Raw genomic sequence first — 24,271 nt, 5'->3', positions numbered from 1 at the left:
GCTGAGCCGTTTCCTGTCTCGTCGGGTCGCTGGCAGAGTAAAGAAAGAGGGGAGGGGAAAAGGGCAGCACTGGTGGTGCTTCCAGGCTGGATGAAGCACTGGTCCTTTAACTATGTTCAGGAACATTAGGCAATTCTCAAAGGACAGGTGGGAATCATCAACAAAACAGTTCCTTAGTGGGAGCCAGTCATTGTAGTGTCAACACAGGTGCTCACGAGGGGAAAAAAGAAAGTCTAGGGTGTAGGACAGTCTGCTCCCAGGAAGTACCACAAGTGAACAACAGGCAAAAACACCCACACCAAGAAAAAAACCAGGATGTCTCTTTTATTCTAGTACATTCCAACAGGAATAGTTACAAATATCTGGGAGCCACAGAGGTGAAAGAGAGAGGCATAAAATCAAACATTTTCTCTTATTTACCCTACCCGAAAAAGCCGTATTATTGTACCAATTATTTCTCATCCCAAATGTCATGGATACATTTGGAGTCACAGTCTCTTAAGCAATCAGGATCCCTTCAAAATCCACTAAATTAAACAAATACCCTGAGAAAGCTCACCAGACTAACTCTGAACTTAGATATGCTATTGTTTTTTAATAGACCCCCTCAAAAAATGCTATCAAGCTAAAGGAATGGTTACTGTTTCCTCAAACCACTTGGCCAGAGTAGTACCTCAGAACCTTATTCATCCAAATCCATTATCACTTCCTCCCCACCTCCACACCCAGGTGTCCCTCAAGGTTCATATGAACTCATCAGAGCCTAAATGACTCCACTCATCCACCAAAGGAAAGACTAGATTATTCCAAACACCACTTTAAAAAGAGAAAACACTGGGACCACAGAAGCCAAGTGTTAACTCTTGTGGGGAAATGAAGATCCAACATTATCCTCAAAAATGTCAATTTGGAAAATTGTGTACTAGGTAACAGTAGTTAAGCACTTCTATTTAAAATAAATAATGCAGAATCAACAAAATTAATGGAATTAAGTTAGACTGTAATTTTTAAAATTGGTATTTGCTTAAAAGTAGCTACCAATATACAGAGAAAAAAGAATTAACATTCTCTCCTCCTCAAAACCAGGTATTTTGCTGCCCTTCTTTTGAGAATGCCTACTAAGTTCAAAGTGCCAGAGGCAGACATTTTTATTGAAAGACACTGGAAACAGACAGTATTGTTTTTCCTATAAAATCAAAGAATTGTTTTACATATACACATTCAAAGGACTTCTCCACTTCCCTGAACTGGCTGACAGAAAATTGTGGAATGAAGAGTTATTTACAAAAACTTCAGGAAGAAAGGACGGGCTCAGTGAGTGTGAGGGAATGGAATGCTCAGTGAGTGATGCGAATAAGGCATTGCAACCGTATGATGAGGCACGATGTCCCAGTTCAGAGGTGGCCAGTTCAGGTGGCTGGCTGGCAGGCCCATTGTGACTTAGCAGGGGGGCAATATGATTGGCAGGATTCAAAGAGGGGGGATCCAGCAGTCCTACCAGAGAAGGACCGCAAATCTTCTCTCGCTCTAGTGTGTTCACTTTCCAGATTCCAATGAGGCCAGCTCAGGACAATTTGCTCTCCGCCACATAAAAACGATACATGACAGCTAAGAGGATGGCACCCACTATAGGAATAAGCCAATTTGACCAGAAGCTAGAGAAAACAGAACGAAACAAAATGTAATAAAGTTATGCACATTTATCCATAATGTTTGGCACAATCTGTACCTTTTTGTCTAGGCAAAAAACTGGGAAATAAATACTAGCCATTTAATTAACAAGACGCTAGTGACTACTGAATTGACATTTATTACTGTGATACTACCCAGCCACATTTGGTAATAATTCAGATTTCTACAGAAGGACTTTTGCCAACAAGTTATATAAATCCAGATAAGACTATGACAAGAAATGACTAGCAAAAGGCAGAAACACCCACCCAAAGGTGCTGTGTGTACTCTTCTGTATGAGTTTCAAAGCTAGAATGGAACTGCTTGAAAGAAGAGCATTTCTTTTTTGTTTTGTTTTTTGTGGGACAATGGGGGTTAAGTGACTTGCCCAGGGTCACACAGCTAGTAAGTGTCAGGTGTCTGAGGCTGGATTTGAACTCAGGTCCTCCTGAATCCAGGGCTGGTGCTTTATCCACTGTGCCACCTAGTTGCCCCCAAGTATTTCTTTTTTAACAGAGCTCAAGGCCATAAGAGTCAGACAGGTCTTAAGACCTGAGACATTAATTGATATTATTCTGAGTCTGACTCCCAGGTATGATCATCAGAGGAATACTACAATACTCCTGAGCAGCCACGGTGCCAGCAAAGGTTTCTCATGGCCCAGCTGCTCTTCTGTTTGAGATACATGTAGCTAGTGAGCCAGAAAGCCTTCAAAAGTGGGCACAGACAGATTCAATTAACACACTTTTTTTTTGTTTCAGTGAGGTCATATGACATGGGGGAATACCACCTTTATGTATGTACGGCAGAAAAGAAACCCAAAGGGTCTGACAGACAAACTAAACATGTCAACCAGGTGGGAGCCTCCCTTTTAAAAAGCAAGAGTTTCAAAGCTGTAACTTTATATCAAAGACAGAAAGTATATACTTATTATCACTATAGATGGACCTCTCTATTAAGACTTTACTTGTAAAATACAAAGAAGTTTGTTAAAGTAATACTGTACCTTTTGCACACTGAACTTGAATCCTGAAGATATATGAACCAAAAACAAACAAACAAAAACAAAAACAAAACAAAAAAACAAGGAAATATGGTTAGCACTTTTAAAAACTAGAAACTACAGCATGAATCCAAACTATACTCTAGACCAGCTCCAGGACTGGATAAAACTTAAAAAAAAAAAACCTTTTTAAACTTTAAAACATATTTTTAAAATCCTTAATGGGTAGGCATACAAGATGGGGGGAAATCAGGGATAATAACAACTACAGTGAAGTGGACTTAAGGTCCCACTGGGCTACCTCATCTAACTGTGGTTGCCACTGTCAAGAGCTAAGACCATATGTTCTGGAAACAGACCTAACTTTAAAAAGTTCCTCTAGAATACAATGGCCAGTTATGTAATACTCCCCATAATGGGACTGTCATGACTTTATGATTTCTAGAGAAAACTGACTTCCTTTTTCTGTTTTCAATTGTGTACTACAATTATGACTGAGGACTATAAGACTTGTGTGGCTACCGCACTGGGAAATGAAGATAGGGAAGGAGAACATCCACCTAAAACTCATTATTTTATGTAATAAAGATTCCATATCAACAACCTGGAATCCAAAAATCCCATTAATTTTATTTTTAGGTGGTAGGTAATTCCAGAAATAAATGCTATACACAAAAAGTCTCTGTAACAACTGATAGTGGGGCAACAATTCACAGATATAAGGTACTTCCTCCCAAAATATGATTGTTGCCCATGAAGAGGGTCTGTAAGTTTCTGACAATAAATTAGTGAAAGACTTCCTAGCAAACCTATCTAGATCCACAAATACTTCTATGAATTATTATTATTAAAGAAATTTGGAATTCATTGCTCTCATGTAAAACCTGCACCATGCATAGGTGAAGAGATTTCAGGTAAACCTGAGGTAGACGCTAAAGAACAAAAAAACCCTAACGATAGCAACTGTTAAAGAGCAAAGGGAGCCCAGCAGCAACAGGCAGTTCCCATTTGATAGTCCCACTGATCAGTTAAATGCTTTGGCACTCAGTCTTCAGGAGATGGAAATTGCCTTTTTAGGGCCTTAGCAGACCCAGCTAGAAGGTCACTGTAGGAATCATCTCAGACACAGACAAGAAGCTGCTTCTTATATGATTAACCATAGACAAGAGTTTGAGTCTTTTAGAATAAATGACTCCCCTTCTGAAGAATATGTTGACGAATTAAAGAAATTTGGAAAGTGGGGAGGAAATGATACAATTGTAGTGTTTGCTAGACAGCATCAGCTGAATGTGGTAGTTCATCAGTTAAATCAGCCCCTATTGAAATAGGGCACATCTCTCACGCCTAGGTATTTAAGTTGCTATGGTCATTCTGATCTCAACATCACAGTTTGAATTAACCATGTAAATTAATCCAAGCCTTTCCTTAAGACTGGAAAGAAAAAAAAGGAAAAATATTCAATGGTCATGCTAAGATGGCACTGAGGGTCTTTGGGTGTATGGCCATTGGGCACATTAAATGTTTATGGGGAGGGGCAGCTAGGTGACGCAGTGGATAGAGCACTGGCCTTGGATTCAGGAGGACCTGAGTTCAAATGTGGCCTCAGACACTTAACAATTACTAGCTGTGTGACCCTGGGCAAGTCACTTAACCCCAATTGCCCCACAAAAAACAAAAACAAACAAACAAACAAAAGTTTATGGGGAATGAAGGGGAAACATCTAACGAAAAATTCACAGGCTCAGCTCTGAGAACAATTTTAAGCTAATCATCTATAATGTTGCCTAATCCTGTACTTTTTTGTTTTTTGGGGTTTTTTGGGTTTTTTGCAGGGCAATGAGGGTTAAGTGACTTGCCCAGGGTCACACAACTAGTAAGTGTCAAGTGTCTGAGGCCGGATTTGAACTCAGGTCCTCCTGAATCCAGGGCTGGTGCTTTATCCACTGTGCCACCTAGTTGCCCCAATCCTTTACTTTTTTAACTTCTAAACAGCAGGCACATATGATCTGGCTGCATAAAGAAAAGGTCAACGGTCTCATACTGTCTATCTAACAGTTCATTGGGATTTTTCTCCACAGATACACATTGGTATTTGACAAAACAAATTTGTAAAGGGGTTATGAAACAAGGTGTTTTGCTAGAAATTTTGAACACTGGCCAAAAACGAAAGCATGGTGCTCAGGTCTAGAATTGTGAGGGTAAAAGGTACACCATCTATATAATTAAGGGGGTGAAACTCATGGATTCAAATGTTCACCATGAGTTTCACCCCCTTAATTATGTTTAAAAATCCCAGGATGTGGAGAGAACACCGTCAAATCTGGCCTACAGAAGTGGAAGGAAGGGGCCTAAGGCTAGAAGTTTGGATTAAACTGTTAAACTACTTCCTAACTAATGTTTAGAAATGTATATGGCATCTTTTTTTAAACCATAAGCACGTCAAAATGCCCTTATTTTAATTGTCATCTACCCAGGAGATAAGATACAATCTTACCTACCAGGTTACAGTAAAAAGGAAGGTTAAAAAAAAACTTGCTCTCCCTTAAGGATACTCACAGCCAAGTGAATGCCAGGCTGCAGTGGCCCCACTTTTAATCAACTACAATGAAAGAGCTGTTTAAGGCAGTGCCGTTAGAAGCCAAGTCCCTCAGCCAAGCTTGGAAAGAAGCCAAATAAGTTATTTTTAATTTTGCAAAATTAAAAAATGCAAGACATTTAGTCCTTAAACGATTCTACTAACACACATGTCTACTTTCAACCCCTTCTTTCCCTCCAAATGTCATTTCCCAATCTCACTCCCAAAGTTCTGATGTTCAACCTAACGGCTTTTAAAAGAAAATCCTCAGAGGTCCCTTTAATGTATACCTTTGGCCATGGAGGCAAGTAGAGCTGCTTATGAGCCTCCCCTGATGGGAATTTACACACAAGATTTTTCAGGGAGCAGAACACAGTGACTCTTACAAACCTTAGGACTGTCTGGTCTACAGAGGAGAAACAGAAGTACGGGGATTTCAGTACAGGAGAGCAAACCAGAGTCTGAAAAAGCACTTTCAGCATTCAACAGACCAAGGAATTCCTTTGTATGTTTCCTTACATTTCCTCAATGGAATTCTGGATATAACTAGGATCGAGAGTTAACAAACCCCTTCATAAACTTACTGTGATTTTGAGTTAAAAAAAAAATTAGTTTCCAAATCTTAAAAGAAAACCAGGCCTTTAAGTTACAGCTTCACCAAACACTGTGAAACAATTTTTGAAACTTTGGGAAATTGGGGGAGGGAGAAAAATTTGAAACTAGAAATCTTATAAAGACAAATGTTGAAAATTATCTCTACATGTAACTGGAAAATAATAAAATACTTTTATAATTAAAAAACAAAATAAAAAACCTTTGGGAAATTAAGATGCTATAGATGGTCTTGAAAAGCTGAAAGGAAATATTTCATCATAACTGAGTGGCCCTTTTAGAAAGTTGCTTATAAAAGGAACTATGTCTAACATCTTCAAATCAAAGTCAATTAACTTTTCTCTTTTCTCATCTGTAAAATTAGGCAGTTATACTAGATCAAAGGTTCTTAAACTGTGGGCTAAACCCCCACAGGGGGTCATGTAACTAAATGTGGACGTCATGAAGAATTTGGCAGTAAATGTTTGATTTGTGTACCTATTTCATGTACCTATATACCCAGGGTCCTGTAAAAACTTTTCAGGCAAAATGGGGTCACAAGTGGAAAAAGCTTAAAAGATGATGTCTAAAGCCCCTTCCGTCTCCAAAATTCTATTGTTTTCACGTCAAATTCAATTAATCCAATATAATTTTCTTACCAATGGCCACAAGTCAGCCCCATGAGTGTAATCCTTAGTAAACTGCCCTAGATAGTAGGCTGTGAGGAGGGAAGGAGAAACCACCATACCAAGTTGCTTCCAGTTTAAAAGCTCAGAGTCTGACCCCATTCCCTTGGGGTGATAAACTCCACAGGGCTTCCAGAACTGACAATCATTTAGGGAACCAGGTCCAATAAAACCATTTTCCACGGGATATCTAATCTAGGAGAGCAGCTGGGAGTACCCCATACTTGGAAACTGGGCATCCTTTGCTACAGGGGTATTAATCTAGCAAAAGATACCGAAGAATAGCAGCAATCTTTAGGACATACAAAGTCATTACATATGTGGGAAGAGATTTCACATATATAAATGACTCCACTTCAACTGAAACAGTGAACACCAAGGATTTCATAGATTAAAGTAAAATTTTTTTAAAATTTAGTATTCAGTTATAGGGGCTTATTTTTTTTGTTTTGTTTTGGTTTTTGGGGGGGTTTTTTGTTTTTGCAGGGCAATGAGAGTTAAGTGACTTGCCCAAGGTCACACAGCTAGTTAAGTGTCAAGTGTCTGAGACTGGATTTGAACTCGGGTCCTCCTGAATCCAAGGCCGGTGCTTTATCCACTACGCCACTATAGGGGCTTATTTTTAAGTCACAAATTGACTGTTTATGAATCCAAGTATTTAAAATGGAAAGCAGTGTTCTAAGCTACAGGGATGATTCTAGGAAAAATAATGAACATTTGGGTGCCCTGGTTGGGAGTTTTATCTTCTTTTTAGAATAGAAAATTTCAATATTTGTGGACAATTCTTCCTGAGAAGAAACTCAGAATTTTTTTAAGGCTTTAAATAAAGGTAAAAGTTTCTCCTCTCAAGTACACGAAAAACCTTGCACAGTATTTGTCATGTGATGGGTCTCATCTTGAACTCCATTTCAAAGAAATCCTAAGGGGGCAGCTAGATGGTGCAGTAGATAAAGCACCGGCCCTGCGTTCAAATCTGGTCTCAGACACTTGACACTAGCTGTGTGACCCTGGGCAAGTCACTTAACCCTCATTGCCCCACAAAAAAAAAGAAAAAAGAAAGCCTAGCTCTCATTTTATCTTCAAAAATATGTTCACCTACAATGAAGCAGATAGGTGGTACAGTGAATTAAGCACTGGCCCTGGAGTCAAGAGAACCTGAGTTCAAATTTGGCCTCAGACCACTTGCCTCCAACAACAACAATAAATATATGTTCACCTATGTGGAAATTCAGTGTTATGGACATGGGGAAATCAGCATTAAAGTGAAGTTACAAACAACTAATATTTCTCATCTATTCAAAGTTACTCAATCTTACTGTCTAGGTGGCCAATATTAGTGATTTGGGCTACTCCAATTGCTACTCTGCAAAGTAGTGATGCTGATCTCTGAGAAAATCATCCTGTTTATTATAGCACTATTGTTTCATAGGAATAAAAGCACAATTCTCAAAATATAAATAAAAGCATATTTTTCAAATAACTTTTAAGGGGAAAAAAACTAAAGAATTCACTAAGCTCAACAAAGAAAAAAAAATACTTCAGTACTAGGAATTATCTGTTTTCATCAAAGTGGGTGAATGCCTATCCCTACCCTGATGGATGATCTTTTTGAGTTACTGTAGCTTCCACCCTCCAGTGCTCAGGCCCCTCCCCATTTAACATGGTTAGAGTCTTTGGACAACAGACCAACAACTGAGAATACACTTGAAGTCTTTCCAAAATTTGTGTTCCTGTTGCCTTTGAGGACCATGGGTTACCTCTGGGCAACAATGAGGCATCTAAAGAAGATTTTGGTGGAGGGGATGAAAGCCATTCAAATGAAAGCATAAGATGAACTCTCCTGGGCCCCAAGAATGAAGTCTGTGACAAAATCAAAGTGCTGGTTCTGAAAAGGATGTAAGGCTCTGCTGACCCTTGTTTTTATAGATCAGCTCTGTATGTGTTGTTTTGTGAAGGAGTAGATAAAATACAAAGCAGTCTCATGGGGCAGCTAGGTGGCACAGTGGATAGAGCACTGGCCCTGGAGTCAGGAGTACCTGAGTTCAAATCCAGCCCCAGACACTTAACACTTACTAGCTGTGTGACCCTGGGCAAGTCACTTAACCCCAATTTGCCTCACCAAAAATAAATAAACAAAAAAATACAAAGCAGTCTCAAGACTTAAGATGAAGGCACCTGGTTTTTAACAGAATCATGAGTCTTGAGTATCAGCATGAAAGATAACATTACAAAACATGCAAAAAGGCATCTGATGGGGGCAGCTAGGTGGCGCAGTGGATAAAGCACTGGCCTTGGATTCAGCAGGACCTGAGTTCAAATCCAGCCTCAGACACTTGAGACTTACTAGCTGTGTGACCCTGGGCAAGTCACTTAACCCTCATTGCCTCGCCAAAAAAAAAAAAAAAAGGCATCTGATGGCCCTGATAGGATGCTTCAGCAAGCAGCAGTCATCACTAGGCCGAAGGGCACCTGTATAACCAAATTCTTCGTAAAAACCCTGCCCACTTTTCAACTTGAATAACTACAGGATTTTTTTTTTAATGCCCATCTTGGGGCAGCTAGGTGGCACAGTAGATAGAGCACCGGCCCTGGATTCAGGAGGACCTGAGTTCAAATCCGGCCTCAGACACTTAACACTTAACTAGCTGTGTGACCCTGGGCAAGTCATTTAACCCCAATTGCCTCACCAAAACAAATAATAATAATAATTAAATGCCCATCTATTAATGGCTCCTCAAAATAACATTCCTCAAGTTCCAGATAGCTACATTTGGCCACTGTGCCGAGGTATTCTTATCTCATCTTGTGTCACAAAACAAAAATGGCTACTGCAGAGAAGAAAGTCAAGCCATATCCCATGGTAAGTAGAACTGAATGAAGCTCACTATCACAGGTGAAAATATCATACGGGGGCAGCTAGGTGGCACAGTGGATAAAGCACTGGTCCTGAATTCAGAAAGACCTGAGTTCAAATCCAGCCTCAGACACTCGACACTTACTAGCTGTGTGACCTTGGGCAAGTCACTTAACCCTCATTGCTCTGCAAAAAACAAAAACAAAAAAGAAAAAGCAAAAGAAAATAACATCCAATTTGTCCTCCAAAGCTGTTTGCAGGGAGTTCTGTGCAAGCTAAATGAGTGAGGGTCTGAATTTAAAGCCAACTCAGCTTCATCCCCCCCAAAACTGCAAGAAATAGACCAAAGGAAGCAATGAACAACAAAATCTTTTGGGGATTGTAATTTCTTTAGTGTGGGAGCTACCATCCCCAACTTAGATCGATTGCTCCCCTTCCATTTACAATATTATGAATTACAGTGACCAAAAAGGAGAAAGCAAACCACCAAGTTTCAGGATGACTGCCTCTTGTCTTAGATGGGCTGCTTATATGCAAGTTCTACAGACTAGGTTAGTCGTACAATCTGGTGCCAGATCCATCAAGGCCCAAGTATTTCCACCTTTGTAGAAGTTGCTAAAACCTGTGCTCATCTGCCATAGTCACAGGGCCCAAGAGTACCTCTATGCCCGGGTTAACCTCTGACACCAATGAAACAAAGGTATGGAGAAAGTTTCCTGAAGTTCACCCCTCTTGACCCATTGAGTAGACTTCTTTCCACTGTGGAGAGAGAGAGGCAGGGAGAGAAAGAGCAGTTTATGCCCAACTGTCTGGATATGGCACAATTCTGATCTAATTTAAGGAGGGAAGTTAAGAAATTACTGGCTACATAAGTTTTGGTTTTTTTTAAATGTGAGGTTCTTTATTTATTTATTTTTTTAGTGAGGCAATTGGGGTTAAGTGACTCGCCCAGGGTCACACAGCTAGTAAGTGTTAAGTGTCTAAGGCCGGATTTGAACCCAGGTACTCCTGACTCCAGGGCCGGTGCTCTATCCACTGCGCCACCTAGCTGCCCCTACATAAGTTTTAAGATCCAAACCTGTGGGCTTTGTGCACGCTCTCTCTCTCTCTCTCTCTCTCTCTCTCTCTCTCTCTCTCTTATTTTTGCAGGGTAATGAGGGTTAAGTGACTTGCCCAGGGTCACACAGCTAGTAAGTGTCAAGTGTCTGAGGGTAAATTTGAACTCAGGTCCTCCTGAATCCAGGGCAGGTGCTTTATCCACTGTGCCACCTAGCTGCCCCCTCTTACTCTCTTTTAACAGAGAATCCCAAGTTAACTGTATTGGCAAATGACTGATCAGAAGAGATTTGCTTTATGGAACACGAGTGCTCCTAACTCAAAATGCTACCAAGGTGATTTCCAAGACAAATGTCTACTGCAAAGCTGACCAGCAAGGACAGTCCACTGTGCGCAGAAACTTCAAGGTCCCTCCATCAGAGAAATCAAGAGGCTTCTCAGTTCTCTTAGCTAGACAAGGCCCTCTGGGTCTGATATCTGGTGCCTGGTGTCCTGGCCCCCGAGCTACCCTAGTGAGGCAATCTGACAATCTGACATCAAGTCAGGGTAAGAAAGGGCCATGTCCCCTGGACAGGGGATACTGAAAAGAACATGAAGAAGAGTCCCCTAGAAAGATGGAGTAATAGCTACTAATTAAAGTGAGCTTTATGTTATAAATGTAAACTTGAGGGAATTCCTACCTGATCACACATCAAAAAACCTGGCATAAATCTGACCAAATAGAAAGTTGTTATTTTTACCAATTTAATTTTGGGGTTTTTTTTAAATGTTCCAAAGAGAAAGAACCTAAAATAGAAAGCAGACTTTTCCACAGCCCCCTTCACATTCCACTCACCCTACATGCAAAAAAGTTAGAACAAGAACGAGAACTCTCCCCACACTAAGAGTAACTGGAGGAGAGGTGAAAACGAAACCCAGTTTTCAACAGGCCTAAAACTCACTTACTGACAAAGACTGAAATAACCCTAATACTCAAGAGGGCAAAATCCTCAAACTTCTAGAAACTGTACTTTGGAAGAGCTTTCCTGGACCCCTACCCACCAGGGAAATCACCTAAAAAAAGAAAGATGCGACGAAAAGAAGAAGCCTTACCATTTTCTCTTGATAAGCCAGAAAAGTCACCAGAAATGACAGTTCTAGCTAACAGTAGCAGGTATTGGAAGCCTTGTCTGATAACTTGAGAGAGAATATTCCTTTTTAAGTGGGTTGAGGAACTGAAAACCAGGTTCAGAGTTTCTCTCTCTGGGAGGTAATGGGTTCATTGAATCATAGATTTAGAAATGAAAAAGTCAGAGCCCAATGCCCTTGTTTTACACATGAGAGAACTGAGGTCCACAGACATTACATGACTTACTCTGGGTCACACAGCTAGTAAGCATCAGGGACAGGACTTGAACCCAGGTCTTGCTGACTCCAAATACAGCGTTCCATCCCCTGTACCAGCTGTCTTTACAAAATGTCTAAAAGGCTACCTATTGCCCATGAGTCCTGAACTAAAGGGGCAGAGAAATAAAAGCACACGATGATCTAGCATGTATATTACTTTTAGAAAAACTATATAATCTACATAATCATTGTTCTGTGTTACTAAAAGAATCTTTTGAACACAAAGGACACAAGGAAAAACTGAGTCTCAGTAACCATTTGTAAAACCTAACAAAATCTTGTTACATAATTTAGTTATCTGCTAAGACTGTCAGCTGGAAGAAATTATTTTTGTCTTTATAATACAGACAACTATCTAGTATTCTATCATTAATATTCTTTGGTATAACAGAGATTATGTATCCTCTGCAGGAGACAGCACAAGCATATAAATCAAACCATAGAGTGCAATGTAAATGTCAGTTCTTATTGCTTCCATAAATCCTGTAAAAGGAGCAAGACTATCATCCAAGTTTCTCAGGATGCTTTGTACGAAAAAATCTCTTTAGCACAGATATGCAGAAACTTTACTTCAAATGAGACTTTGCTCTTATCCCAAAGGACTATTTCCTTAGTTTCCAACTGAAAACACAGCCCCTTCCCATCCCTAGCACCTGCCAGCTATTACTAAGGCACAGCTGGCATCCTTGGCTGGCCCCCTCAAAGCCTGTCAGAGCTTCTGGCTACACGCAAAAGAGGGACTTCAATTCTGCACAAGATCTTCTTCCTAGTCTTCCTCAAGGTATTGGAAAGAAACCATAATCACATGGAAAAGGTGCAAGACATAAGGCCTTCTCTGTTTCAGTGTTCTGAATCGATTTTAGGGGCGTAAACAAAGAGGCATCTATGAAGATGAGGCCAGGACCCATCTCCTAGGCAAACAGGGCCACACCTGTAGGAAGCACAGACCCACCACCGACCCGCTGTTTTCTGGACCAGTTCAACAACCTGGGTTAGGCCATTTGGAGCCATTCAATTCAACTTTTTTTTTTTTAATCTGGAATGCTTCACGGATTTGCGTGTCATCCTTGAGCAGGGGCCATGTTAATCTTCTCTGTATCATTCCAATTCAGTATATGTGCTGCCGAAGCGAGCACTCAATTCAACTTTATTGACGAGAGCTCAGGAGCACAGAGCATCGGCTGGGAGTGCAGCTCACACGCCAACCCTGCTCACAGCTAGCTTTAGAGACAAGCTTCTCCTTTTCTGAAAACAATTTGATAGATTAGCAGAGTGAGTGTGGGGGGTGCAAGGAGCGGATTGAGCCGCTGGGGCACAGACATTCTGAGGCAGCTGAGGCCTCAGTTCTTATGTGTAGGCCAACACTATTTGCTACATCAAACCTGCCTGGCGATTCAGGCTCAAATGGGAATGGGGACAAAGGTAGGGAAAAGGGCACATTGATTTTGATGATGCTCCTAATGCATCACCCATAAAGGTGAGGCTGGAGAAGCAGGCAGGGCTGGATGGAGGATGGTCAGCGAAAAGACAAGTGTCCTTACAGCAGAAAGCCTAAGGAAGTCCTTCATCTTTTCTGTCCTGGGCTTGGTAGCAGTGGGAGGCCCCTCAACAGTACTGACTGATGACAGATTCCACCCTTCCTGCTAGAACAAAGGGCAAATGGACAAGGGAACCTATTTCTGAGCAAAGCAGCCCCAATGTTTTGACTCAGTAAGAGAATTTGACTATTAGGTAAAGAGTAGAAAGGCCATCTCCAAGCTAATTCAACCCACAACTCTTTAAAATGGAAAATTAGGATAATATGTGTATATGTATATGGTTAGTTATACTCAGAAAGGAAAAGGAAAAGGATGGATAAGGGAGGTGTGAAGGCCAAAATTAGATATACTGAGAGCAATTTGGGTGACTCGCCTTAATATTGGGGTCCTGGAAATATAAGGGACCTTTTTAGGTTTAATTTCCCCTCTGAACTATTCTTTTTTAGGTATTTCTCCCAGGCCAATAAGAAAGGAGCCTCTAAGTTTTAGTTCACAAAAGGATCAGATTTTATTACTTGGGAATTGATTAAACAACAAAGGTGAAACTAATAAAAATCAAAGATAAGGAAATGGGAAAATGGAAATACAGATAGATGCTCTTAACTCTAAACTTAGCCTAAGCTGATTCAAAGGAATTTAGGGTTTTCAGTAGGTAACTCACCAACCTGAACAGCCCACCAGTCTAAGGTTGCTCACGCACCACCGCGACCTCTATCAACCACCAGAGAGAGGTTCAAATTCCGGAGGTGCCGAGAGCTTAGCCTACCAGAAGTGCCTTGCCTCCCTTCAGGTCACCATTCAATCTTTCCTCCCCCAAAAGGGGAGGTCCTTCAAAAGCTGCTCATGGAGAGTTCTCCTTCTGACCTCAGTAGCATATGTAATCTCAGGGTGGGCCAGATGTGGCCCCTCCCAAATGATTCAGCTAAAACTTGCGATATTAATCTTTACCACAAATAATTTTTACCACAGAGATAAAAACTGATGTTCTAAGTTTTCATCCTCTGAACACAGAGCGAGCCTTTTAAAAATCCCCTGTTTATTATGCTAGACGGTATCATTTTTCTAGGGTCAAGCCCTGAATTGATCTGCTTCATTCCCACATAATGGAATGTTTAGGACATTTTTCCTACTATTGAAAACTCAGCAGTCCTTTTCTCCTGTGTTGGAATTTCATTCAAATTGGGGGGGGGTTCCTGGTTTAAAAAAATCACACTAACACAACTCAACTCAAACTAAAAGCATACACCAAGCTGGCAAATCTACTGAGGAAGTATGTTCTAACACATTGTGCTGCAGGGGGACAGAAGAAATGGATGCTTTCTTACCTCAGATCCTTCTTTACGGTCACTCTGGAAAGAAAGAAAAAAAATCAAATTTAAGGAAATATCCAAATAATGAAGAAACACATAACCGCAGAGCCAGCTGCTCTAGGGAAGGGGCAGTCACCAGCCAATGACACGTGGGCCGAATCACTGGCAGTAAAAGTGCCTTTCATTATATGAGAAAAATTTATGGCCTATTCCTTTCAACTGTGAATCAACACTAAGTGTTCCACCTTATAAACATGAGCATGTACCTGAGGGCAGTGAGACAAGTTTATCAGGATAAAGTTGTATCTGTCTAGTAAGCTAAAGAAAATTATCCTCTAATCATCTACTCCCCGTTCTTCTGTAAGCCGCCCCCCCCTCTCCTTCCCCAACTTAGTCTCTAGCTCAACGCCCCTTACCGGATGGACTTCCCCAATGTAGTACTGTTTGAGCATTTCCTTGGCATCGAGGGAGTGCCCCACATCTTCAAAGCTTTCAGTCGCATCCCGACCAGCTTGTTCCATCAGAACCTCTCCTCCACCTGGGTGCTGAAAAAAAAGAGACTCCCCTCAATCCAAGGCTCACTGGCAACAAAAGTAAGAGCAGAGCTCCATTCTTCCCATCACCTTCACCTTTTTTTCTTCTTCAGTAAAGTGGTTTCTGACCACAAGCTCAAGACACCTCTGGTTAGAAAGCAAGGGACCTACCCTCGCCTTGAGGCAATCCTAGGAAAGGGAAAGGGGAAGAGCCACAGCTTCACTATGTAGGTACCTGGCCTGACCAGCTTCACAAACAGCAAACCCCTTGCAGCCTAGAGGATCAATAACATAATTTCCTATTTTGTCAGAAAGACCGTATGTAGTCCACAAATCACACTTACACTATAGCTTTTAGCTGGGGGGGGGGGGGGTTTGGTCCCACCTGACCTCCATTAGAGGCAGAGGTAAAAGAAGGATGACAATAAATATTCCTATCTAAAGAGACTAATATATTTACAAAGCTATCTTTGTGAGTCAGTCCAGTGTATGGACTTGGATATTAAAATTATTACAAGGACAGGGTGGTTATCCAACTACATTCCCTAAAATGTAACTACACATAGTAAAAAACAATCTTGATACAACCTGCTGTCAATAAAGTATCACTTCTACCCCGCCCCAATATTTCCATGGTAGAACATAAAATCCTTGAAAGCAGGGTTTTTTCTTTTTTTGTGCTTATGTTCCTAGCAAAGTTCCTTGCATATATTAGGACTTTTCTAAGTGTTTTTTTAATTGAATTAAATCCTACTGTACTGGAAGTAATTTAAATACAATTTTTGATTATCTGTATCCTCAAAATAAAAAAACAACACCTCTCATATTCACAAGCATTAGAGCTAGAGGGATCTTATGAATTCACTATAATGTGGTCCAACCCTCTCTATTTTCTAGATAAGGGAAACTGACATCCAAAAGGCAATGACTTCCCCAAAACCACACAACCAAAACTGACTTCCTGATTCCTAGTTCAGGCCCCCATTCACACTGTGCTCTCCTTGAGCTGGGGCAGCTAGGTGGCACAGTGGATAGAGCACTTGCCCTGGAGTCAGGACAACCAGAGTTCACTCTGGACACTTACTAGCTGTGTGACCCTGGGCAAATCACTTAACTTCAATTGCTTTAAACATCCAGGGCCATCTCCAGGCATCCTGATGCATATCTTGCCACTGGACCCAGGTGGCTCTGGAAAGGAGAGTGAGGCTGCTCTTATTCAAAATGGACAATTAACCAAACCAGTTGTGAAGATAGACAGGCTTAATTAATTAACTGGATTAAGAAAATCCAAAATGACTGCTGTTAGAGGCAGAAGAAATGACCTTAGGTATGTCACAGTATACGTTTGTCCCTGCAAGGTCATCTTCTGTTAAAACTTCCAGTGTTGCAGCTGGGCTAAATAAGTTAGAGAATGGCACTGATCCTAAGCAACAAGCCGATCTCCAAATAGATTAAGCCACACCTCACTAACAAATGGTCATGGCTTTGTCAGTGTGAATATTTCATTCCAACAGCAGAGAATGTAACTCTTCTTAAGTCTTTGTGAGTTCCTCTAGCCACAAATATTAACTCATATGGTGGTCACCTACTGAGGAACAAAAGATGTCACGCAAGAGGACTTCCAGGACATTTACATTATCCAGCTTCAACTGGGCTCTCAAGGCAGAGTTCTCACTATCTATCCCCATCTCATTCACCACAGAAGTGATTCCAAACCTATTCTTCCCTCCTCAACCCTTCTCTCTCCTCTCTCAGCTTCCTCTTACTTTACTGAGAAAAGTGAGGCTTCAAATGTGAGTGTGATCTCTTCCTCTTCTCAAAACCTGGATGTCATCTAACACTCTCCTCCTTTTCCTCAGTGTCTTGAAATGAGGTGGTCCTTCTCCTTGCCAAGACCAAACCTTCGACACGGACCCTTAATCCAACATCCTATCTCCTGGAGAAGAGGTATCAAACACAACACTCCTGAGTGCAGCCTAAATCAGATTGTAATACAGAAATCTTTAACAAAATTTTTAAAAATACAATAAAACTGTCCATAAGGATCCACAGGAATCATTAAGTACCCATTTCTATTTGACACTCCTATTCTAAAGCAGATTGTGACCTTGAATCATTTTTCTCTCTTCCTTTTCCCTCTTGCTTTTTCTCTCAATCCTTTCCCTTCTTAAATTTTCAACCTTTCCCTGTGTATTGTTCCTTTCCTACTGCCTTCAAACATTCCCAAGTCTTCCTCATCCAATAAACAAAAAATTATCCACAGACCCCACCCTTCCAAGTTATTGCCCTACACCTATTCTTCCTTAGCCAAACTCCTCAAAAAAATTACCTGCACTCATTGCCTCCACCCTTTACATAAGGCTTCCAATCTTATCACTCAAATGAAATGGCTCTCCAAGCTGCAGTTCAGTTGTACCTGATGCTTTGTGGCTCCAGGGACCATAGAACATCAGGTTCTTCTCTCCTGAACTCTCTTTCAAAGTCTGTCCAAGTTCATGTTGTTTCCATGACACTATCAATCCATCACATCCTTTGCCATCCCCTTTTCCATTTGCCTTCAATCTTTCCCAACGTCGGGGTCTTCTTCAATGAGTCCTGCCTTCTCAGTATGTGAACAAAGTATTTCAGGTTTTGGCTTCAGTGTATGACCTTCCATTAAATAGCCTGCACTAATTTCTTTTGGCTGTCTTTGACTGATTTGACCTCCCTGATGTCCAAAGGACTCAGAAGGCTCCTCCAGCACACCACAATTTAGAAGCATCCATAGAACAGGGCTTAGCTTTCCTTATAGTCTAAGTCACACAACCAGGCATTGCTAATGGGAAAAACCACAGCCTTAACTATACAGACTTTGTCAACAAGACTTGGTCTGCCTTTTGGTCGGCTGTCCAGATTTGCCACAGCTTCCTTTCCAAGGAAAAAGCATCTTTTAACTTCATGACTGTACTTGTTGTCTGCAGTTGCTGTCCTCAGTGATCTTAGAGCTCAAGAACAGAGAATCTGACTCTGCTTCCATTTCTTCTCTCTCTTTTAGATGTTAAGCTTCAAGCCAGCTTTGACACTCTCTTCTTTTACCCTCACCAAGAGGCATCTAAATTCCTCTTTACTTTCTGCCATCAGAGTGCTATCATCTGCATAACTCTCCTGGAAACCTTAATTCCAGCTTCTGATTCATCCAGCCTGGCATTTCTCATGATGTACTCTCCATATGAGTTAAATAAATAAGGTTATGACATACAGCCTTGTCGCACTCCTTTTCCAATCTCCATGTTCAATTGTAATTGTTGCTTCTTGGTCCACATATAGGTACCTCAAGGGGCAGCTAATTTGTACAGCGGATAAAGCCCTGGAGTCAAGAAGACATGAGTTCAAATTTCAGGCACTTACTAGCTATGTGACCTAGGGCAAGTCACAACCTCAATTGCTTTAAACATCTAAGGTCATCTCCAGTCATCCTGATATATATTTTGCTACTAGACCCAGATGGCTCTAGAGGAGAGAGTGAGGTTGGTCACTTAAATCCAATTTAGTGCAAGTCATGACATCACCTCCTGAGGTTATGGTCTTCGAGAATGAAGGACAAACAACAACAGGTTCCTCAGGAGACAAGTAAGATGATCTTCTATTCCAATTTCTTTGAGGACTTGCCACATTTTAATATGAGTCATACAAAGGGTTTAGTGTAGTGAAACAGAAGTAGATGTTTTTCTGGAAGTCCCTTGCTTTCTCCATAATCCAGTGAATGTTGGCAATTCATTCTCTAGTTCCTCTGCCTCTTTGAAAGCCAGTCTGCTCTTCTGGCAATTCTCAGTTCACATACCACTGAAGCCTAGCTTGCAGAATCTTAAGCATGACCTTGCCGGCATGTTGAAATGAGTGCAATTGTTTGGTAATTTGAATATTCCTTGGCATCGCTGCAGACACATCCAAGATAGAAATCAGAAATAAAGCCCACTGCCTCAAATATCAAGACACAAATGCATTCAGAGTGAACTAGAGATTAGAAAAGGAAGAGGCAAAATTGACATCATAGGTATCACTTAAACTTGGTAGTTGAAGATATTTTGAATTCTGACACAAATACTGCGATGAGGAAAAAGAAGAAATGTCTAAAAAGATTATTAATGTGGATGCATTTGTTGAATGGGAATCTACAAATTCAGATTTTAAAAAGACAGGAGCAATGGCATCTAGTTGTCCTCAGAGTATCCAAATTAACAGCCCTGATCAAGCTCCATCCTGGAGGAAGGAAGCAGATAACACTGGTAAATGGCTATCAGTGACTTCTGAAACATCTTGAAGAAAGGAAGGGGAGCCACAAAAATGGAGAAGTATGAATGAAGAAGATGTAGGTCCCATACACCAATGACCAATTCACTTCCATTTCTAAAAAATTCCAAAACATATTAAGGGAATGATTTGTGAGAACTTAAGAAAGGATACGACGATTACTAAAAGCCATGATTCCTTAAAGAAAGGATCACACCAGGTTAATCTTTTTTTTTTTTTCTTTTGGGTGAGACAACTGGGGTTAAGTGACTTGCCCAGGGTCACACAGCTAGTAAGTGTCAAGTGTCTGGGGCTGGATTTGAACTCAGGTACTCCTGAATCCAGGGCCAGTGCTCTATCCACTGCGCCACCTAGCTGCCCAGGTTAATCTTATTTTTGGCAGGATGACTAGACTTGTGAAGGGAGGAGTGCCAAAAACATAGTATACTTAGATTAAAGGAAGTATTTGACAAATTTGATAAAGTCTTTTATGCTGTGTTTGTGGGTAGGATGGAAATATAGTATAGTCAAATGGATTGCTGCTGGCTAAATGTACCAGACCAAAGACTAATGGGGAGAAAGGAGTAGTGAGTGGAAATGTCCCAAGAATTTGTCACCAGCTCTGTAACATTCAACATTTGTATTAAGAGCTTAGATGAAAGCATACATATCATGACTGTCAAATCTACATCTGGCACAAAGCTTAGCTAACAGCTGGATGATAAAATCTAGAAGCAAAAATATCTTGAAAGGCTAGAATAGACCAAATTAAATAAGATAAAATACAATTAGGGATAAATGCAAAATTCTATATTTGAGTTCCAAAAATTAATTTTACAAATATGTAATGAGGCTAGACAAGAGTTTCTGTGTTAAAAAAAATCTTAGTGGCCCACAAGCACAGAATAATAATAATAATACACTAGCATTCCATACAGTGCATTATGGTTTACAATGTTTTACATATATTATCTCATTTGATACTTGCACAGTAACCTTTGGAGAAGGTAGATGCTATTATTACCCCCATTTTACAAATGAGGAAACTGAGGCTGAGGAAGGTTAAGACCCATGACTATTTTTTTTTAGTGAGGCAATTGGGGGTTAAGTGACTTACCCAGGGTCTCGCAGGTAGTAAATATTAAGTGTTTGAGGCTGGATTTGAACTCAAGTACTCCTGACTCCAGGGCCGGTGCTCTATCCACTGTGCTACCTAGCTGCCCCCAAGACCCATGACTATTAAGTGTCTGAAGTTGGATTTGAACTAAGAGTCTTCCTGACTCTAAGTCTAACATTCACCTAATCAATGACACCAAGGAGTTAGACTTGGGAGTCCTGTCAGGAAGTCCAATGTGTAATTGCTACCTTGGCCATCCTCCATCTCACTCTAAGTTTTTTGAACCTGAGTTTCTTAGTCTATAAAATGGGGATAACTCCATAACTGTGAGACTCAAAAGAAACAAGGCAGATAAAGTGCTAGGTTCACTTGAAGCAGAGGTACCAAACGTAGGCATGGTGGCCCAACATTCCCAATCAAATTAAAGTACAATTTGGAAATATTCATCAAAACAAATAAAAAACACAATAAACATATATAACATTATAATTTAAAACTCATAAGGGATCAATAAAGACTAGTGGCCCCCTTCTCAACCAGAATTTGCAACCACATCCTTAAAGCACTATGTGAATGTCACCTGTTGTGATTATTCTCATTCAAGCTCTTAAAGGGCTGTCATAAGGAAGCTATAGATTTGTTCTCTCAGCCCCAAAAGGAAAAACTGTAATTGCTTGTTAATTGATCAAGCTGGATTTATATTGGGAATACAGGGGTTGGTTTTATTATGTTGTAAGGGGGGAAAAAACAAACCTGGAGACAAAGAAAATAATCCCCACCAATCTGGGAAGAGCTGAGCAAATAAATGACGGGATATGAAGGCAAATGAATAATCTTGCATCATAAGAAACAATGAAAGGGACAGAAAGCAAAATCCCAACAGAAACCTGGAAGGTTTTTATGAACTGATGCAGAGAAAAGAAGCAGAACTGTGTAATTATAATGATCAAGCTTGTACTAAGAGATGAGAAAATTCACCTCCTTCACTTACCTGTGGAGAAGGGGTGTTTATAGGTATGGAGTACTGTAGACCTTAGGTGATGTGAAAATTTTGCAGGATATAGGATAAAAGTGATATAAAACCAAAAGATATTCATTAAAATTTTTAAATGTACTTTTGCCCTGCAGTTATACAAAAAACCCAGAATTTCTGGCTATTTCAAAATTCTATCCAGGCTTTAAAAGCAAGAGTCTCTCTATAGTCTATTAATCAATACACTCCTACTATTTGCCAGGCACCGCCTGTGCCAGGCCAGGCAAGCAAGTCATTTTCTGCCCCTAAGGAGCTTATGTTCCACTCTAGAGGGTACAGTATCTTTACAGAGTAGTAAATACAAGATGTATAAAAACAAAACAGTACTAATTGTGCCTCTTGAAGAAGATAGCACTTGAGCTGACTCTTGAAAAGAGCTGGGCATCCCAAGAGGCAAAGCATTCCAAGCTCAGAAAGACTATGCCAAGACACGGTGGTAGAGACAGAATATCATTTTGGTCATTCACTATAAACAGCTGGCGCATAGGATGAGGTGGAGTAATGTTTAATCAGCCTTGAAAGACAGGCTAGAACTAGGGTGTGAAGGGCTTTAAATGCAAAATTCAAGAATTTGTATATTACCCCAGAGTTAAGAGAACCAATGAAATTTTTCAAAAAAGGGGGTGACATGGGCAGATCTATGTCTGAAGACTATCAGTCCGGCAATTGTGGTATACTGGAGACTAGACTCGGGGACGAGAGGCCCTTGCAATAGTGCAGGCCAGAAAAGATGGGGGAACCTGAACTATGGCAGCTGTAATGAGAGCTGAGAAAGAGGGATAAGATGTCAGAGACGTGCATGTAGAATCTACAAGACCTGGAGGCTGGTTATGAGATTCAAGATGAGTTCTGTTTGAGCTACCCATTTTGAGTCTGAGATAGTCATGGCAACATCAAGATGAAGGTGTCAAGCAAGCAGTGTGAAACTGGAGCTCAGAAGAGAGATGAGGTCTGGCAAGACAGGTTTGGGAACCATCTACTTAGAGTTGATAGCAGAATCCATGGCAGCCGCAGAGATCGCCAATAGAGAAATGTTTCTGAATTGGAAATTAATTCAAAGGTTATGATGAAAAGATGAAGAGAAAAAAAAACCCTATTCAAATACAGCCTATTAAAAAAAACTGACAGCCAAATACTACTAAAATGTTTCCTCACTGAAGATATTCAAGCAAAAGTTACAGTGCAGGCAGCTAGGTGGCGCAGTGGATAGAGCGCAGGCCCTGGAGTCAGGAGTACCTGAGTTCAAATCTGACCTCAGACACTTAACACTTACTAGCTGTGTGACCCTGGGCAAGTCACTTAACCCCAATTGCCTCACTAAAAAAAAACAACAAAACAAAAACAAACAAACAAAAAGTTACAGTGCCCACCTGTCAGGTATATCATGTCATGTGATAAAAACCACTTATTTATTGAGCAGGTAAGAATGTTCAGCCCTTTATTAATTAAGCAATTTGCCAACTGGGGAAAATCACCTTTATGAGGATATTTCTACCAGTTCAATGAATCAAATCATCACATACACATCAAAAAACAAGACCAGAAAGCATCTCACATTAGAATCAGGATATCTGTTCAATCCACACTTTTGCAAAATGCCTTGATTGAAGGTATTCTGCCACCAAAATACAGCCCAAAGCAAGGACACAAATTTCAGTGTTGCCTATTGAAATTAAATTGTTTAACAGCCAGACAAAATCTTCCTGGACACAGAAGTACACAACTGGTAGAGAAAAGGGAAAGGGCCAGAGTACTGACATTCGTGCTTCTTCCCTTCAAGCTAGCTGGAATACAAAGGTACCTAAGTTATAAAAGGGATGCTTGTTCAGGTATGAAGTACACCAGAAGGCTTCTGAAATCTGCTCCAATGTTCTCCTAACATCCAAATCCAATGGCCTTTTCCCAATCCACATTCTCCTTGACCTCTCTGCAGCCTCTGACAAGTTCAATCACCCTCCTCTTGATATTCTCTTCTCACCAGGCTTTTGGGACACCGAGTCCAAAATACATCTCATCATCTTTCCCACAAACCCTCCCCCTCCAGTTACTGTAGAGGACAACGCCATCCTCCCCCCTGCTCAGGCTCAAACCCTTAAGTGTCCCCCTGGACTCCACTCTCTCTCCACAGCTCCCCACCTCCCAGCTGTGGCCTAGGCCTGTTAATTTCACTTTGCCCCCTTCTCTCCTCTGACGCTGGGTTACTGCAATGGCTCCTGCTGGGTCGGCCTCAAGTCTCTCCCCACTCCAATCCATCCTCTCTATTCAACCACCAAAGCCATTTTCCTCAAGTGCCCAAATGACCTCAGTAAACTCCAGTGACTCCCTCTCACCTCCAAAATCAAATACAAAAATCTGTGACATTCAAAGTCCTTCCTAACACACACACACACACACACACACACACACACCCTCTTACACCTCCCCTTAACCCCACATTCTCCAAGCCAATGGCACTGGGCTCCTGCTTGTTACACCAAGAAGACACTCCACCTCCCTGGGGAAAAATTCTCTGGCTGTCCCCCATGCCTATATTCTCTCCTATCATGCTCTCCTATATTCTCTCTTCCTCCAGGACTCCTTCAAGTCCCAGCTCAAATCCCACCTTCTATAGGGAGCTTTTCTCAATCCCTCATAATTCTCGTGCCTTCC

General features: G+C 40.9%; 1 protein-coding gene and 1 non-coding gene across 2 annotated transcripts in view; both read right to left on the bottom strand.

Annotated features, from left to right (window-relative positions):
* Positions 1-306: 306 nt before the first annotated feature.
* The window catches only part of LOC122740750 (cytochrome b5 type B), a 42,771-nt gene continuing 18,806 nt past the window's right edge, over positions 307-24,271 (bottom strand). Inside the window, exons 2-5 of the mRNA XM_043983391.1 lie at positions 15,087-15,215; positions 14,686-14,709; positions 2,678-2,700; positions 307-1,655 (exon numbers count right to left, since the gene is read on the bottom strand). Coding sequence (XP_043839326.1) covers positions 1,565-1,655; positions 2,678-2,700; positions 14,686-14,709; positions 15,087-15,215 — 267 coding nt within the window. The 3' untranslated portion in view covers positions 307-1,564. The remainder of the gene's footprint in view (positions 1,656-2,677; positions 2,701-14,685; positions 14,710-15,086; positions 15,216-24,271) is intronic.
* LOC122744896 lies at positions 12,853-12,958 on the bottom strand. Its single transcript, XR_006355232.1, has one exon. It is a non-coding gene; the product is annotated as a U6 spliceosomal RNA (small nuclear RNA).

This window comes from Dromiciops gliroides, chromosome 2, assembly GCF_019393635.1.
Source record: "Dromiciops gliroides isolate mDroGli1 chromosome 2, mDroGli1.pri, whole genome shotgun sequence".
In the NCBI taxonomy this organism is placed as follows: domain Eukaryota; kingdom Metazoa; phylum Chordata; class Mammalia; order Microbiotheria; family Microbiotheriidae; genus Dromiciops; species Dromiciops gliroides.
Note: the sequence above shows the minus strand (reverse complement) of the source record. Positions and strands in the feature narration are given on the sequence as shown.